An 18,796-nucleotide genomic window follows, 5' to 3' on the forward strand; every position below is an offset into this window, starting at 1 on the left:
TGCTTGATTCCATTATTTGTACAGTTCCTAGAAAATAGAGGAAATGAGAGAAGGAAGAGGGAGACTGTCTGGCCCCATAAAAAGTCAACGGTAAAGCGGCATAGGAAGTTGACGATGAATCAGGAACTGTACATAAGAATGAGGAAGAAAGATCCACACACAAACACGAGACTCACCAGTTCCACTCTGTCCTGCAGTTCCTTGCACTGGTCAGCACGGGCCTTTTTACTTTTGTCCAGAGCCTGTTGGAAGTCCCTCTGCTTCTTGTTCATCACAGACTGGTAGTGCTGGATAGCACTGGCCTTCTCCTGGGATGAGAGAAAGAGAGAGAGAGAAAAAAAGGGAGAGAGAAAGAGAAGTAGAGAAAGAGAGTACCTCATAACAATGAGCATGCTTTATGAGGCACTTAATGTGACGTGTGTGTGTGTATGTATGTGCGCGTACCAGCAGCTCCTGCTCCAGCTGAGTGTTCTTCAGAGCAGCCAGTGAGTAGGCAGAGCTCTTCTCCTGCAGTTGTTTCTCCAGAGCCGCCACACGAGCACTCTTCTTCTTCAACTGTAGCAGGACAGCAAGACCACCGTGGGGTGACGGTTCAACAAATACGACTCACACATCAGATACACGCAGCACGCACGCACACACACTCGGCACACCTCACCACTTCCCCACTCACTCTCCTCACCTCCTTCTCGGCATCGGTAGCCAGGCTGGCCCTCTGGAGCAGCTCGCTGTGGACCTGCTGGTAGTGGGAGGCCCTCTGGGCCATGGAGCTGTGCAGGGAGGAGACTTCCTCCTGGGCTTTAGACAGCCTCTCCTGGAGCCTGGAGGCCAGGGAGCTCTGTCTGCCCCGCTCTGCCTCCACCGCCTGGAGCACTGGGAGCAGCTGCTGGTATCGCTCACCTGGAGGAGTGGGGGGAGGGGGGTGTAGAGGGAGAAGGGGGAGATGGATGGATTGGAAGAGGGGGTAGGTAGAAGAGAACGAGATTATTTTTTTATTTATCACACAGCCCAACAACCATAGGCTACCAAATAAATACATCAACTCAGTACAAAGACAAAACATCTGGTTCACAGGAGGCTGGTGAAGGGAGGACGGCTCATAATGATGAACAAACTTGTGATACCATTCCATCAATTCCGTTCCAGTCATTACTATGAACCTTTCCTCCCCAATGAATGTGCCACCAGCCGCCTGGGATTTGGTTGTACTGCACACACACCTGGCTTGGTTCTGAGTGGGTCTGTCGTTCCTATGTAATCCACTGGGAGCAGCATACAGGGCTTCACACAGAGAGGTCCCTCATCACCCTGTAACAACACAACCCCATCAAGTGGCTAAATAAGTATCTCCCTATCACCCCATGTTGACGGTCTGTTTTTGTGCATATAAATATATGTCTGAATGTGAGTGACTGTACGTGGCAAAGTACGTGCGTGTACGTGCGCATGTCCCCAATCCTCCATACCTCTCGGAGGTGCAGCAAAGCCAATATACTCTCCAGACTAGATAATTCAGCCAGGCTCTGCTGGGCCTCTCTCTGGCATTGGACCAGCCTGTGTTCCTGGCACTGGGTAAGGGCCCGGAGGTCCTCAGTCTCCCTGCGGAGAGAGGTCAGCTCCTTGGCCTCCAAGGCCCTCTCCCCCAGCTCCATCTCCAGCCGCGAGGCACGCTGTGCAGCCTCCTCCAGACGTCCTTGGAGCTCAGAGGTTTTTGTGTTGAGTGTGCGCGCCTGGGTGACCTCCTCCTTCAGCTCACTAAAGAGATGGTTTCAATGACATACAGTGGCATTCAGAAAGTATTCATACCCCCTTGACTTATTCCACATGTTGTTGTGTTAAAGCCTGAAATCAAAATGGATTCAATAGATAGTGTGTAAAACAACACCACATAATTACAAAGAAAAAGCATGTTTGCAAATATATTGAAAATTAAATACAGCAATAACTCATTTACATAAGTATTCACACCAGACTCAATACTTTGTAGAATACTTTGTAGAATCAGCTTTGGCAGAGCTTTCCACACCTAGATTGTGCAATATTGGCCAATATAAAAATATATATATTTGTCACATGGCCGAATACAACAACCTTACAGTGAAATGCTTACATACAAGCCCTTAACCAACAATGCAGTTTTAAAGAAAATACTCCCCAAAAAGTAAGACATAAGAATAACAAATAATTAAAGAGCAGCAGTAAACACCACGAGGCTATATACAGGGGGTACCGGTACAGAGTCAGTGTGAGGGAGCACTAGTGTCGAGGTAATATGTACATGTAGGTAAAGTTATTAAAATGACTATGCACAGACAATAACAGAGTAGCAGCAGCGTAGAAGGGGGGACTGCTCCGGCACCGCTTGCCGTGAGGTAGGGTGGCTGGAGCCTAGGGTGGCTGGAGTCTGGGCCTTCCTCTAACACCGCCTGGTTTTGAAGTCCTGGATGGCAGGAAGCTTGGCCCCGGTGATGGACTGGGCCATATGCACTACCCTCAGTAGTGCCTTGCAGTCGGAGGACAAGCAGTTGCCATACCAGGCAGTGATGCAACCGGTCAGGATGCTCTCGATGGTGCAGCTGTAAAACTTTTTGAGGATCTGAAAACCCATGCCAAATTTTTTCAGTCTCCTAAGGGGGGAATAGGTTATGTCGTGCCCTCTTGACGACTGTCTTGGTGTGCTTGGACCATGTTAGTATGTTGGTGATGTGGACACCAAGGAACTTGAAGCTCTCCACCTGCTCCACTACAGCCCTGGCGATGAGAATGGGGGCATGCACGGTCCTCCTTTTTCTGTAGTCCACAACCATCTCCTTTGTCTTGATCGCGTTGAGGGAGAGGTTGTTGTCCTTGCACCACACAGTCAGGTCTCTGACTTCCTCCCTATAGGCTGTCTCATTGTTGTCGGTGATCAGGCCTACCACTGTTGTGTAATCAGAAAACTTAATGGTGTTGGAATCGTGCCTGGCCGTGCAGTCATGAGTGAACAGGGAGTATCGGAGGGGGCTGAGCACGCACCCCTGTGGGGCCCCCATATTGAGGATCAGCGTGGCGGATGTGTTGTTACCTATCCTTACCACCTGGGGGCGGCCCATCACCAAAAACAGGATCTAGTTGCAGAGGGAGGTGTTTAGTCCCAGGGTCCTTAGCTAAGTAATGAGCTTTAAGGGCACTATGGTGTTGAATGCTGAGCTGTAGTCAATGAATAGCATTCTCACATAGGTGTTCCTTTTGTCCAGGTAGGAAAGGGCAGTGTGGAGTGCAATGGAGATTGCATCATCTGTGGATCTGTTGAGGCGGTATGCAAATTGGAGTGGGTCTAGGGTTTCTGGGGTAATGGTGTTGTGAGCCATGACCAGCCTTTCAAAGCATTTCATGGCTACAGACGCAAGTGCTACAGGTTGGTAGTCATTTAGGCATGTTACCTTAGTGTTCTTGGGCACAGGGACTATGGTGGTCTGCTTGAAACATGTTGGTATTACAGACTCAGACAGGGAGAAGTTGAAAATGTCAGTGAAAACACTTGCCAGTTGGTCAGCGCATGCTTTGAGTACACGTCCTGGTAATCCGTCTGGTCCTGCGGCCTTGTGAATATTGACCTGTTCAAAGGTCTTACTCACATCGGCTGAGGAGAGCGTGATCACACAGTCGTCCGGAACAGCTGACGCTCTCATGCATGTTTGTGTTATTTGCCTCGAAGCGAGGATAGAAGTCATTTAGCTCGTCTGATAGGCTCGTGTCACTGGGCAGCTCTCAGCTGTGCTTCCCTTTGTAGTCTGTAATAGTTTACAAGCCCTGCCACATCCAACGAGCGTCGGAGACGGTGAAGTACGATTCGATCTTAGTCCCGTATTGACGCTTTGTCTGTTTGACAGTTCGGAGGGCATAGCGGGATTTCTTATAAGCTTCCGGGTTAGAGTGCCGCTCCTTGAAAGCGGAAGCTCTAGCCTTTAACTCAGTGCGGATGTGGCCTGTAATCCATGGCTTCTGGTTGGGGTATGTACGTACAGTCACTGTTGGGACGACGTCATCGATGCACTTATTGATGAAGCCAGTGACTGATGCGATGTACTCCTCAATGCCATCGGAAGAATCCCGGAACATATTCCAGTTTGTGCAAGCAGTCCCATAGTTTAGCAACTGTTTCAACTGACCACTTTTTTTAATAGACAGTCACTAGTGCTTCCTGCTTTAATATTTGCTTGTAAGCAGGAATCAGGAGGATAGATTTATGGTCAAATTTGCCAAATGGAGGGCGAGGGAGAGCTTTGTGCGTGTCTCTGTGTGTGGCATAAAGGTGGTCAAGAGTTTGCTTCCCCTCTGGTTGCACATTTAACATGCTGATAGAAATTATTTAAATTTCCCCGCATTAAAGTCCCCGGCCACTAGTAGCGCCTCCTCTGGATGAGCGTTTTCTTGTTTGCTTATGGCGGTATACAGCTCATTGAGTGCGGTTTTAGTGCCAGCATCAGTCTGTGGTGGAATGTTGGCAGCTATAAAAAAAATACACTGAAAACTCTCTAGGTAGATAGTGTGGTCTACAGCTTATCATGAGATGCTCTACCTCAGGCGAGCAACAGCTGAGACTTCCTTAGATATCGTGCACCAGCTGTTGTTTACAAATATGCATATGCCCCGTGTCTTACCAGAGGCTGCTGTTCTATCCAGACGATAGTGTGTATAACCCGCCAGCTGTATGTTATTAATGTCGTCGTTCAGTCACGACTTGGTGAAACATAAGATACTACAGTTATTAATGTCCCATTGGTAGGAAATTTTGTCCCAATTATTTTCTACCAAATGAACGTTAGCTAACAGTACAGATGGCAGCGGCAGATTAGCCACTTGTCGCCTGATCCTCACAAGGTACCCCGATCTCTTTCCGTGAAATCTCTGTTTGTTTCTCCTGCAAATGATGGGGATGAGGGCCTGTTCAGGTGTTTGGAGTATATCCTTCCCGCCAGTCTCATTAAAGAAAGATGCTTCGTCCAATTCGAGGTGAATAATCGCTGTTGTGATGTCCAGAAGCTCTTTTCGGTCATACGATACAGTAGCAGCAACATTATGAACAAAATATGTTTAACAATGCGAAAAAACAAACAAAATAGCACGGTTGGTGAAGAGCCAATAAAACGGCAGCCATCCCCTCCGGCGCCATCTTCCTAGATATTTTCCCATGATTCTTTAAAAAATTATTCAAGCTCTGTCAAATTGGTTGTTGATTGGCTGGACAAACATTTTTAGGTCTTGCCATAGACTTTCAAGTAAATTTAAGTCAAAACTGTAAATCGGCCACTCAGAAACATTCACAGCAACTTGGGTTTCAGGTTTTTGTCCTGCTGAAAGGTGAATTCATCTCCTAGTGTCTGGTGGAAAGCAAAATTAACCAAGTTTTCCTCCAGGATTTTACCTGTGCATAGATTCATTCCATTTATTTTTTATCCTAAAAAACTCCTCAGTCTTTAATGATTACAAGCATACCCATAACATGATGCAGCCGTCACTACGCATGACAATATGGACTATGGTACTCAGTAATGTGTTATATTGGATTTGCCCCAAACACAACACTTTGTATACAGGACAAAAAGTGAATTGCTTTGCCACATTTTTTGCAGTATACATTAGTGCCCCGTTGCAAACAGATTTCATGTTTTGTAATATTTGTTTTCTGTACAGGCTTCCTTCTTTTCACTCTGTCAATTAGGTTAATATTGTGGTGTATTTACAACGTTGTTGATCCATCCTCAGTTCTCCTCTCACAGACATTAACTTTTTAAAGTCACAATTGTCCTCATGGTGAAATCCCTGAGCAGTTTTCTTCCTCTCCAGCAACTGAGTTTGGAAGGACGCCTGTATCTTTGTACTGACTGGGGCAGGGTTTCCGTTTGGAAAATGTGGCACTTGACATTTTAAATTTGCCTGACAATTGAGAAATGTACCAGACCCATATGCATTGGGTTCTTAACCTGATTAGAGCATCCACCTACATTGATCAGAATGAGAGAAATGACACTTAGAATATGGTAATTCATATTAATTAAAACCTCTACAGGATTGGTGGGTCCCCTGCGGGACGGTTGAGCTAACATATGCTAATCACATTAGCCTGAAGATGTAAGTAACAAGAATATCTCCCAGGACATAGACATATCTGATATTGAAAGAAAGCTGACATTCTTGTTAATCTAACTGTACTGCCCAAATAACAGTCACTATTACAGTGAAAGAATACCATGCTATTGTTTTAGAGTGCACAGTTATGAACTTGAAAATGAATTAATAAACCAATTAGCCACATTTAGTCAGTCTTGAAACAACATTTTGAACAGAAATGCAACGATCAGTCTAAAATGTTGCATATACAGTTGAAGTCAGAAGTTTACATACACCTTAGCAAAGTACATTTAAACTCAGTTTTTCACAATTCCTGACATTTAATCCCAATAAAAAATCCATGTCTTAGGATCACCACAATATTTTAATTATGTGAAATGTCAGAATAATAGTAGACAGAATTATTTATTTTAGCTTTTATTTCTTTCATCACATTCCCAGTGGGTCAGAAGTTTACATACACTCAATTTGTATTTGGTAGCATTGCCTTTCAATCGTTTAACTTGGGTGAAACGTTTCAGGTAACTTCTCACAATAAGTTGGGTGAATTCTGTCCCATTCCTCCTGACAGAAATGGTGTAACTGAGTCAGGTTTTGTAGGCTTCCTTGCTCACACACGCTTTTTCAGTTCTGCCCACATTTTCTATATGGATGAGGTCAGGGCTTTGTGATGGCCACTCCAATACCTTGACTTTGTTGTCCCTAAGCCATTTTGCCACAACTTTAGAAGAAGGCTTGGGGTCATTGTAAATTTTGAAGACCTATTTGAAACCAAGCTTGAACTTCCTGACTGATGTCTTGAGATATTGCTTCAATATATCCACATCATTTCCTTCACTCATGATGCCATCTATTTTGTGAAATGCACCAGTCCCTCCTGCAACAAAGCACCCCCACAACATTATGCTGCCACCCCCATGCTTCACTGTTGGGATGGTGTTCATCGGCTTGCAAGCCTCCCCACTTTTCCTCCAAACATAACAATGGTCATTATGGCCAAACAGTTCTATTTTTGATTCATCAGACCAGAGGACATTTCTCCAAAAAAGTACAATCTTTGTCCCCATATGCAGTTGCAAACCGTAGTCTGGCTAATTTATGGCGGTTTTGGAGCAGTGGCTTCTTCCTTGCTGAGCGGCCTTTCACGTTATGTCGATATAAGAGACTTGTTTAACCGTGGATTATATATATTTTTGTACATTTTTTTACATTTTTGTATGAACAGACGTATTGCGTCAAATAGCAACATTGACGAATACGCCGATTCGGTGTGCGAGTTCATTAGAACGTACGTTGAAGATGTCGTTCCCATAGCAACGATTAAAACATTCCCAACCCAGAAACCGTGGATTGATGGCAGCATTCGCGTGAAACTGAAAGCGCGAACCACTGCTTTTAATCAGGGCAAGGTGACCGGAAACATGACCGAATACAAACAGTGTAGCTATTCCCTCCGCAAGGCAATCAAACAAGCTAAGCGTCAGTATAGAGACTAAGTAGAATCTCAATTCAACGGCTCAGACACAAGAGGTATGTGGCAAGGTCTACAGTCAATCACGGATTACAAGAAGAAACCCAGCCCAGGCACGGACCAGGATGTCTTGCTCCCAGACAGACTAAATAACTTTTTTGCCCGCTTTGAGGACAATACAGTGCCACTGACACGGCCCACAACCAAAACATGCGGACTCTCCTTCACTGCAGCCGACGTGAGGAAAACATTTAAACATGTTAACCCTCGCAAGGCTGCAGGCCCAGACTGCATCCCCAGCCGCGCCCTCAGAGCATGCGCAGACCAGCTGGCTGGTGTTTCCAGTCTCCTGTTCCCACATGCTTCAAGAGGGCCACCATTGTTCCTGTTCCCAAGAAAGCTAAGGTAACTGAGCTAAATGACTACCGCCCCGTAGCACTCACTTCCGTCATCATGAAGTGCTTTGAGAGACTAGTCAAGGACCATATCACCTCCACCCTACCTGACACCCTAGACCCACTCCAATTTGCTTACCGCCCAAATAGGTCCACAGACGATGCAATCTCAACCACACTGCACACTGCCCTAACCCATCTGGACAAGAGGAATACCTACGTGAGAATGCTGTTCATCGACTACAGCTCGGCATTTAACACCATAGTACCCTCCAAGCTCGTCATCAAGCTCGAGACCCTGGGTCTCGACCCCGCCCAGTGCAACTGGGTACTGGACTTCCTGACGGCCGCCCCCAGGTGGTGAAGGTAGGCAACAACATCTCCACCCCGCTGATCCTCAACACTGGGGCCCCACAAGGGTGCGTTCTGAGCCCTCTCCTGTACTCCCTGTTCACCCACGACTGCGTGGCCACGCACGCCTCCAACTCAATCATCAAGTTTGCGAACGACAACAGTGGTAGGCTTGATTACCAACAACGACGAGACGGCCTACAGGGAGGAGGTGAGGGCCCTCGGAGTGTGGTGTCAGGAAAATAACCTCACACTCAACGTCAACAAAACTAAGGAGATGATTGTGGACTTCAGGAAACAACAGAGGGAACACCCCCCTATCCACATCGATGGAACAGTAGTGGAGAGGGTAGTAAGTTTTAAGTTCCTCGGCGTACACATCACAGACAAACTGAATTGGTCCACCCACACAGACAGCATCGTGAAGAAGGCGCAGCAGCGCCTCTTCAACCTCAGGAGGCTGAAGAAATTTGGCTTGTCACCAAAACTTCTACAGATACATAATCGAGAGCATCCTGGCAGGCTGTATCACCGCCTGGTACTGCAACTGCTCCGCCCACAACCATAAGGCTCTCCAGAGGTTAGTGAGGTCTGCACAACGCATCACCATAAAGATCATCAAGGACAACAACCACCCGAGCCACTGCCTGTTCACCCCGCTATCATCCAGAAGGCGAGGTCAGTACAGGTGCATCAAAGCTGGGACCGAGAGACTGAAAAACAGCTTCTATCTCAAGGCCATCAGACTGTTAAACAGCCACCACTAACATTGAGTGGCTGCTGCCAACACACTGACACTAACTCAACTCCAGCCACTTTAATAATGGGAATTGATGGGAAATGATGTAAAATATATAACTAGCCACTTTAAACAATGCTACCTAATATAATGTTTACATACCCTACATCATTCATCTCATATGTATACGTATATACTGTACTCTATATCATCTATTGCATCTTTATGTAATGCATGTATCACTAGCCAATTTAACTATGCCACTTTGTTTACATACTCATCTCATATGAATATACTGTACTCGATACCATCTACTGTATCTTGCCTATGCCGCTCTGTACCATCAGTCATTCATATATCTTTATGTACATATTCTTTATCCCCTTACACTTGTGTCTATAAGGTAGTAGTTTTGGAATTGTTAGGTTAGATTACTCATTGGTTATTACTGCATTGTCGGAACTAGAAGCACAAGCATTTCGCTACACTCGCATTAATATCTGCTAAACATGTTTATGTTACAAATACATTTGATTTGATTTGTTTGGAAATTGCTCCCAAGGATGAACCAGACACTGAGTTTGAAGGTAAGCCTTGAAATATCTCTACAGGTAAACCTACAATTGACTCAAATGATGCCAATCAGAAGCTTCTAAAGCCATGACATTTTCTGGAATTTCCCAAGCTGTTTAAAGGCACAGTCAACTTAGTGTATGTAAACTTCTGACCCACTGGAATTGTGATACAGTGAATCATAAGTGAAATAAACTGTCAGTAAACAATTGTTGGGAAGATTACTTGTGTCATGCCCAAAGTAGATGTCCTAACCAACTTGCCAAAACTTCAGTTTGCTAACAAGAAATTTGTGGAGTGGTTGATAAAGTAGTTTTAATGACTCCAACCTAAGTGTATGTAAACTTCTGACTTCAACTGTACACTACATTTCAAAAGTTTGGGGTCACTTACATGTTTCTTTTGTTTTTGAAAGAAAATCACATTTTTTGTCCATTTAAAATAACATCAAATTGATCACAAATACAGTGTAGACATTGTTAATGTTGTAAATGACTATTGTAGCTGGAAACGGCTGACATTTAATGGAATATCTACATAGGCGTACAGAGGCCCATTATCAGCAACCATCACTCCTGTGTTCCATTGGCACGTTGAGTTAGCTAATCCAAATGTATAATTTTAAAGGGCTACTTGATCATTATAAAACCCTATTGCAATTATGTTAGCACAGCTGAAAACTGTTGTTCTGATTAAAAAAACAATAAAACTGGCCTTCTTTCGACATGTTGAGTATCTGAAGCATCAGCATTTGTGGGTTCAATTACAGGCTCAAAATGGCCAGAAACAAAGACCTTTCCTCTGAAACTTGTCAATCTAATCTTCTTCTGAGAAATTAAGGCTATTCCATGCGAGAAATTGCCAAGAAACTGAATCTCATACAACGCTATGTACTACTCGCTTCACAGAACAGCGCAAACTGGCCCTAACCAGAATAGAAAGAGTGGGAGGCCTCGGTGCACAACTGAGCAAGAGGATAAGTACATTAGAGTGTCTAGTTTGAGAAATAGACACCTCACAAGTCCTCAAATGGCATCTTCATTAAATAGTACCCGCAGAACACCCGTCTCAACGTCAACAGTGAAGAGGCGACTCCGGGATGCTGACCTTCTAGGCAGAGTTGCAAAGAAAAAGCCATATCTCAGACTGGCCAATAAAACAAAAAAGATTAAGATGGGAAAAGAACAGACACAGGAAGATTGGAAAAAAGTGTTATGGACAGATTCATCGAAGTTTGTGATGTTCGGATCGCAAAGAAGAACATTCGTGAGATGCAGAGAAAATGAAAAGATGCTAGAGGACTGCTTGACGCCATCTGTCAAGCATGGTGGAGGCAATGTGATGGTCTGGGGGTGCTTTGGTGGTGGTAAAGTGGGAGATTTGTACAGGGTAAATGGGTTCTTGAAGAAGGAAGGCTATCACTCCATTTTGCAACACCATGTCATACCCTGTGGACGGCGCTTTTAATTGGAGCCAATTTCCTCCAACAACAGGACAATGACCCAAAAGCACAGCTCCAAACTATGCAATAACTATTTAGGGAAGAAGCAGTCAGCTGGTATTCTGTCTATGGCCTGCACAGTCACTGGATCGCAACCCTATTGATCTGTTGTGGGAACAGCTTGACCGTATGGTACGTAAGAAGTCCCCATCTGTAATTGCTGCAAATTGAGGATTCTTTGACAAAAGCAACATTTGAAGGACACAATTATTATTTCAAGTAAAAATCATTTATTTATAACCTTGTCAAGATCTTGACAATATTTCCTATTCATGTTGCAACTCATTTCATGTATGTTTTCAAGTGACCCAAACTTTTGAATGGTAGTGTACGCTGCTGCCATCTAGTGGTCAAAATGTAGAGGTTTTAACAGAACATGTAAATCGAGGATACAACGATATGCAGACTTTCTTACCGAATTCTGAGCCAACAAGACGAGTAAAAAACAGCAAAATCACTCACCTATGTCAATCTACTTTAGTAGAAAAGTTTAGGCTACCTATTCTATTGGTCAGCTTGTCAAGAAATAGCCTATTCCAAACAGACTCTGGGACAGTCGTGGGACGATAGATCCCAAGTTCAAACAACCACGGCTACATTTTGAAAAAATAAATGAGTCTGATCAAACAGATCAGAATGCTTAGCTTAAAATGTTGATGAACTATTATTTCTTCACATTGTATGCGCAAGCAAAGCTCACAAGGCAGTAGGCTACACACACACACATCTTCGTTCCATAATGCATTTAGAGGGAACACAGTTGTCAAAAGGGCATTGCACGCGAGCGGTGTCACGTGACAAGAGATGAAATTTAGAAAGAGAGGATATCTAATAGGCTACTTTGAAGCGAGGCAAAAAATGCCTCATTATATGAGTGTGGTGTCAGGAAAATAACCTCACGCTCAACGTCAACAAAACAAAGGAGATGATCATGGACTTAAGGAAACAGCAGAGTGAGCACCCCCCTATCCACATTGACAGTACAGTAGTGGAGAGGGTAGAAAGTTAAGTTCCTCGGCGTACACATCACGGACAAACAATTGGTCCACCCACACAGACAGTGTGGTGAAGAAGGTGCAGCAGCACCTCTTCAACCTCAGGAGGCTGAAGAAATTTGGTTTGTCACCAAAAGCACTCACAAACGTTTACAGATGCACAATCGAGAGTATCCTGGCGGGCTGTATCACCGCCTGGTACGGCAACTGCTCCACCCACATCCGTAAGGCTCTCCAGAGGGTAGTGAGGTCTACACAACGCATCACCGGGGGCAAACTACCTGCTCTCCAGGACACCTACACCACCCGATGTCACGAGCCACTGCCTGTTCACCCCGCTATCATCCAGAAAGCGAGGTCAGTGCAGGTGCATCAAAGCAGGGACTGAGAGACTGAAAAACAGCTTCTATCTCAAGGCCATCAGACTGTTAAACAGCCACCACTAACATTGAGTAGCTGCTGCCAACATACTGCATGGCTGACTCGACTCCAGCCACTTTAATAATGGAAGAATTGATGTAAAAAATGTATCACTAGCCACTTTAAACAATGCCACTTAATATAATGTTTACATACCCTGCATTACTCATCTCATATGTATATACTGTACTCAATACCATCTACTGCATCTTGCCCATGCTGTTCTGTACCATCACTTGTGTGTGTATAAGGTAGCTGTTGTGAAAAATTGTTAGGTTAGATTACTCGTTGGTTATTACTGCATTGTCGGAACTAGAAGCACAAGCATTTCGCTACACTCGCATTAACATCTGCTAACCATGTGTATGTGACAAATAAGATTTGATTTGAATGGTCATCCAAATCGGAATTTGTATATTTCAGAGTTCCCAGTTGTCTTGGAAGAACAACAAGATGCTGCAGCAGCTCAAATGTTCCACTCTGTATCTGTGTGCTGTACGCGTGTGATAAATAAGATGCATAACGAATACCGTACACACAACCTAATTTAATTCCACAAATATTATTGAAATTCCCTTAAAGACTGATAAGCATGCCCATTCAATAAACAAAAATATTTCCATCGACTGGTATTTCTACCAATGAATAGGCTAAAAAACATTTTTTGGAAATAGGATTTTTTGGGGGTATTATTATCATTTATGGGGTTTTCCAAAAAACAATATTGGACAAAGGTTGGCTACTAGCGGCTAATGGAAATCCTGGACTGGGTGTATTGATACACCATCCAAAGTGTAATTAATAACACCACCATGCTCAAAGGGATATTCAATGTCAGCTTTTATTGACCCATCTACCAATAGGTGCCCTTCTTTGTGATGCATTGGAAAACCTGCCTGGTCTTTGTGGTTGAATCTGTGTTTGAAATTGACTGCTTGACTGGGGGATCTTACAGATAATTGTATGTGTGGGGTACAGAGATGAGGTAGTCATTCAAAAATCATGTTAAACACTATTACTGCACACAGAGTGAGTCTATGCAACTTATTATGGGTCTTGTTACGCACATTTTTACTACTAAACTTACTTAGGCTTGCCATAACAAAGGTGTTGAATACTTATTGACTCAAGACATTTCAGCTTTTCATTTTTAATTAATTGGTCCCAAAAAATATCTGAAAGCATAATTCCACTTTTACATTATTGTGTGTAGGCCAAAATCTCAATTCAACACCACGAACCGTATAGCTAGCTACTCAACTCCGTGATGATCAGGGCTTTAAATTAACTTGTGTTCACCAGCCACTTACGTCAGGTAGATACTAACACCTATCACCCACTCAGATTTTTTTACCAATCAAAAGATTTCTGTTCGGTTTAATTACACCAACAAAACAGATGCGCATGCTTTGTAATGTTTCTAAAAACTAATGTATAACTAGTAAGAAGTAGTGGTAAATTGAAACAAAAAGGCAGAAATACTTTGAAAACAGCTACTGCAGTATTTATTTTGCTCTAAATACGATCATATGTAGTTATTTTTATTCACAAGTGCGAGTGAACTGCGTGCACTGTGGAGCCCTGGCCACCCACCAACGTGGCTGGTGAGTAGACATATTACCCGCCAATGTCCAACTCCACCCACATTTGGCAGGTGGTAATTTTAGGGCCTGTTGATGATAATGCCCACACCCACCTGATGGTTTGGCCCTGCTCCTCTCGCGCTCTCTCCAACACGGTGCACTTGCTCTCCAGCTCCTCTCTCTCTCGGTCACACACGATGAGACTCTCCTTCAGTTTGCTCTCGCTCTCCATGACCTTGGAAACACAGTCGAGGCATAAGGTCAAAGGGGCGGTCACTACTCATTATTTCCTACGCTGAACGAAGTAAGGGTTCAATGAGTTACCTTTTTCAGCTTAATGGAAATATTTGTCTTGTAGTCTTTGAAAGCGTCTGTGAGTTTCTCCGCATTGCGAAGGGCTTGGTTCCTTTGTTGCTCCGCTCTGTAAGAAACGAGACAGCTCAGTACATTGTCGTTATTTCACACTAAAAGACATTGTTATGCCTGTGAATGAGCAACAAGTGTCAGTGTTTTCCTTAGTTGGATTGTTGCCTATGTCCGGGCACAAAGGACCATCCTAGGATGCCAGCAACAAAATCAATTGAGAACAATGGGGGACAAATTATTTTAGATGGGGAGAATCAAAGCTAAAACAAATTAATGCAAGGGGAAACAAGTGCCAAGTGTTACCGTTTTCCTTGTCTGGTTGTGTCGGTAAGCTCTGTTCTGAGCATGCTCAGTTCGTCTCTGAGTTCGGCTACCTGTCTGTCACTTTGAGTTGCTGCCTGCTGGCTCTGCTCTGCCTTCAACTCTGCAGTCCTAAATCAACAACAAGTCAACAACATACAATTCAGTTCTATTTTCATTCTGAAAAAGATATTGGAAAATACAAATTCAGTGAGACTTAATCACAATCTTACATTTAAAGACACAGCAATAAAAAAATATGCCTACTGACCGGAGTTCTTTGGCCTGGGCCTCCACCTCAGCCTCCAAGCCCAGGATCTGCTCCCTCATGACGGTCACACTGGAGGTCTTAGCCCCTACTGTGGAGCCCAGGAGACGGGCCTGAAGAAAGAGCAGATACACCGACCATTTAGCATCTCTCCTAGTGAATGTCAATGATCTTTACATGCATGGTTGTTCTCACTTAGTACCTTGGTTTTAGAGCTGGCCAGTTCAATCTGGGTCGCCTCCAGGTCACTGATGAGCTGTCTGTTCTCCAGAGCCAGGGAGGCATTCTCCTGACGCAGGCAGCCTAGCTTCTTCCTGAGGGGGGCAACCTCCATCTCCACTGCCCTAGACGAGGAGCACTGATGGATACAGAGGTATAGACAGGTTAAGACATGAACCACAAACCCAACTCACACACAAACATCAAAGACAAGAAACACACTCAACTCAGATTGTCAAGCAAACAGACAAAGTCTGTGACATTATAGCTACAGAGTTAGTGTACAAATGACCACACACATAGACCAGTCCATCTGTAAATAAAGTGGCGGTCTCTCTCTCACCCTGGAGTCAGTACTGGTGGGTAGGCTTTCACAGGCCTGTCTCTCAGCTGTCCTACTTCTGTGGAGGGGTCTCTCAAGACTTGGGTTGTCAGGTGGAGGATGTGGGACATCAGGCCGCTGTAGGTCCTCTAGGGACAGAAGACCTGGCAACCCATGTACTAAACTCCTCTCAGACCGCTCACTGTGACTCTCATGTCCTGAGTGACTTGGAGGATGGCAAAAAGGCATGTCAAATTAAGTGCTACACCTGTTGGACTTTCAGAGGACCTAACAGTCTGTTAGTCAATTGGGCTATGTGCGTGAGGAAGTTGCATTGACTTGCACCTACCTGTGACTAAATTGGGGAAATCAAGTTAGCCAAGTAACGTTATATTGACACCTAAGCAGCAAGTTAGCGTCGCTTACCTTAATTGCTCTCCCAAACTTTGCAAACTAATCTCCGTCAATCGCAATTGATTCCTTAAACTGGCCACATCTTCGACAAGATCCTCGTCGTCGTTGTTAAACATTGGTGGCTGTCATTTGCATACGCTAACGTTAGCTAGCTAGCTAACATCAACAACTCGCGTAGCCAGTTTATCAATCAACAGGTTGCTAGGGTTATTTGTTAGCTAGCTAGTTGGCTAACTGAAGACGTATAGCAACTATGTGCTGTGGTACTCTGGATAAAGTTACTTCGCTAGTGGAATAGGAACCTACGCGGTAATCTTTGAAAAGGTTCATAAAGTTTAAACATCTTTTACTGTTTGGCGGTTCAGTCGCTCACTGCCAAAAAAATGTAAACATCGCTCAGCATCGCGTCATTCGATTGGACGAGAGGGAACTGTGTGAAAAGTGATTGGTTTCACGAAGAGGTCGTGACCTGCAAAGGCCGCGAATGGTGGCGCGTTTTGGCTGACCAATCCAAACGCATATATATGCATCCCGGACTCCTATAATTTTCCTTTCTGTCTGTGTTGGTTTCTGGCAAATTCCTGGCGAATTCTTATTCATCTCAATTTGTGGAGCAGAAATATGCAGAATGACGAAATATAGTGGATAATAAGAAATAAAAAAATTATGCATAGATTGTTTACTTTTGATTCATGTAGTTGACAACAACATATCATATCATGAGTCATAGCTGAATAAATTCCCTTCAAAATGTGAGACTGACCCTCAGACATCTTAATAAATAGAGAAAACGTTTCTCACAGGAACCTTTTGACACAAGTCATCATTGATAGCCCAATCATAAAAATTGCATTTACTTTGAAAGTAATTTAAGAGGAAGGAAAGAAACGCCATATATACAGTTTAATACAATATTCAATTGAATGCGCCAATATGCCACGATGTATGAGTGCCATTTCACATACATATGTTTCTATCACGTGTGGCTTCATTCGTTAGACATGCAATATACAGCTTAATTCCAGGAATCGACCACCTACAGTACCTTCAGAAAGTATTTACCTACCTTGACTTTTTCCACATTTTGTAGTGTTTTGTGGTGTTACAACCTGAATTTAAATGGATTATATTGAGTTTGTCACTAGCCTATACAAAATATCCCATAATATCAAAGTGGAATTATGTTTTTCGCTATTTATACAAATTAATTAATTCAACTTCTTTGTTATGGCAAGCCTAAGTTCAGTAGTGAAAATGTGCTTAACAAGTCACATAATACGTTGCATAGACTCACTCTGTGTGCAGTAATAATGTTTAACATGATTTTTGAATGATTACCTCATCTCTGTACCCCACGCATACAATTATCTGTAATTGTATTGAATCAATACACCCAGTCACTACAAAGATAGGCGTCCTTCCTAACTCAGTTGCCGGAGAGGAAGGAAACTGCTCAGGGATTTCACCATGAGAACAATGGTGACTTTAAAACAGTTACAGAGTTTAATGTCTGTGATAACAGAACTGAGGATGGCTCAACAACATTGTAGTTTCTCTACAATACTAACCTACTTGACACAGTGAAAAGAAGCAAGCCTGTACAGAATACAAATATTCCAGAACATGCATCCTGTTTGCGGCAAGGCACTAAAGAAACACTGCAAAAAATATTGAAAAACAGATTAGTGTCCCTGCTTCCCAAAACACTTGAGCGTACTGTCTATAATAACAACAGTTTATCTCTCTCAGAATGATCTTCTTGACGGAGGTTCTCCGCTCTGCCAAAGCTGATTCTCTCTCCTATGTTCTCATCCTCCTAGATCTATCCACTGCCTCGACACCGTGAACCATCAGATCCTCCTCTCCACCCTCTCAAGACCTGGCGTCTCAGGCTCTGCACATTCCTGGATTGCATTCTACCTGACAGGTCGCTCCTACCAGGTGATGTGGAGAGGATCTGTCTGCACCACATGCTCTCACTATTGAGGTTCCCCAAGTCTCGGTTCTCGGTCCTCTCCTCTTTTCTCTATACACCAAGTCACTCGGCTCAGTCCTATCCTCACATGGTCGCCCCTATCATTGCTATGCAGATTACTCTCAACTATTCAGACCCTTTACTCAGTACTTTGTTGAAGCACCTTTAGCAGCGACTACAGCCTTAGGTATGACGCTACAACCTTGGCACACCTGTATTTGGGGAGTTTCTCCCATTCCTCTCTGCAGATCCTCAAGCCTTGTCCGGTTGGATAGGGAGTATCGCTGAACAGTTATTTTCAGGTCTCTCCAGAGATGTTCAATCCTGACTAGTCTCCCAGTCCCTGCCACTGAAAACATCCCCACAGTATGATGCTGCCACCACCATGCTTAACCGTAGAGATGGTGCAGGTTTCTTCCAGACGTGACGCTTCGCATTCAGGCAAAAGAGTTCAATCTCGGTTTCATCAGACCAGAGAATTTTGTTTCTCATGGTTTGCGTCCTTTAGGTGCCTTTTGGCAAACTCCAAGCGGGCTGTCATGTGCCTTTTACTGAGGAGTGGCTTCCGTCTGGCCACTCTACCATAAAGGCCTGATTGGTGGAGTGCTTCAGAGATGGTTGTCCTTCTGGAAGGTTCTCCCATCTCCACATAAGAACTTTGAAGCGCTGTCAGATTGACCATTGGGTTCTTTGTCACCTCCCTGACCAAGGCCCTTCTCTACCGATTGCTCAGTTTGGTCGGGAGGCCAGCTCTAGGAAGAGTTTTGGTGGTTCCAAACTTCTTCCATTA

General features: G+C 44.0%; 1 protein-coding gene across 1 annotated transcript in view; it reads right to left on the reverse strand.

The window, feature by feature from the left end:
• ccdc18 (coiled-coil domain containing 18) overlaps positions 1–16,633 on the reverse strand; it is a 36,922-nt gene extending 20,289 nt beyond the window's left edge. The window contains exons 1-12 of the mRNA XM_046321684.1: positions 16,044–16,633; positions 15,639–15,843; positions 15,279–15,434; positions 15,080–15,189; positions 14,812–14,940; positions 14,467–14,563; positions 14,256–14,377; positions 1,467–1,755; positions 1,221–1,308; positions 683–900; positions 445–555; positions 177–308 (exon numbers count right to left, since the gene is read on the reverse strand). Coding sequence (XP_046177640.1) covers positions 177–308; positions 445–555; positions 683–900; positions 1,221–1,308; positions 1,467–1,755; positions 14,256–14,377; positions 14,467–14,563; positions 14,812–14,940; positions 15,080–15,189; positions 15,279–15,434; positions 15,639–15,843; positions 16,044–16,147 — 1,761 coding nt within the window. The 5' untranslated portion in view covers positions 16,148–16,633. The remainder of the gene's footprint in view (positions 1–176; positions 309–444; positions 556–682; positions 901–1,220; positions 1,309–1,466; positions 1,756–14,255; positions 14,378–14,466; positions 14,564–14,811; positions 14,941–15,079; positions 15,190–15,278; positions 15,435–15,638; positions 15,844–16,043) is intronic.
• Between the last annotated feature and the right edge of the window lie 2,163 nt (positions 16,634–18,796).

Source organism: Oncorhynchus gorbuscha, linkage group LG22 (assembly GCF_021184085.1).
Source record: "Oncorhynchus gorbuscha isolate QuinsamMale2020 ecotype Even-year linkage group LG22, OgorEven_v1.0, whole genome shotgun sequence".
Lineage (NCBI taxonomy): Eukaryota > Metazoa > Chordata > Actinopteri > Salmoniformes > Salmonidae > Oncorhynchus > Oncorhynchus gorbuscha.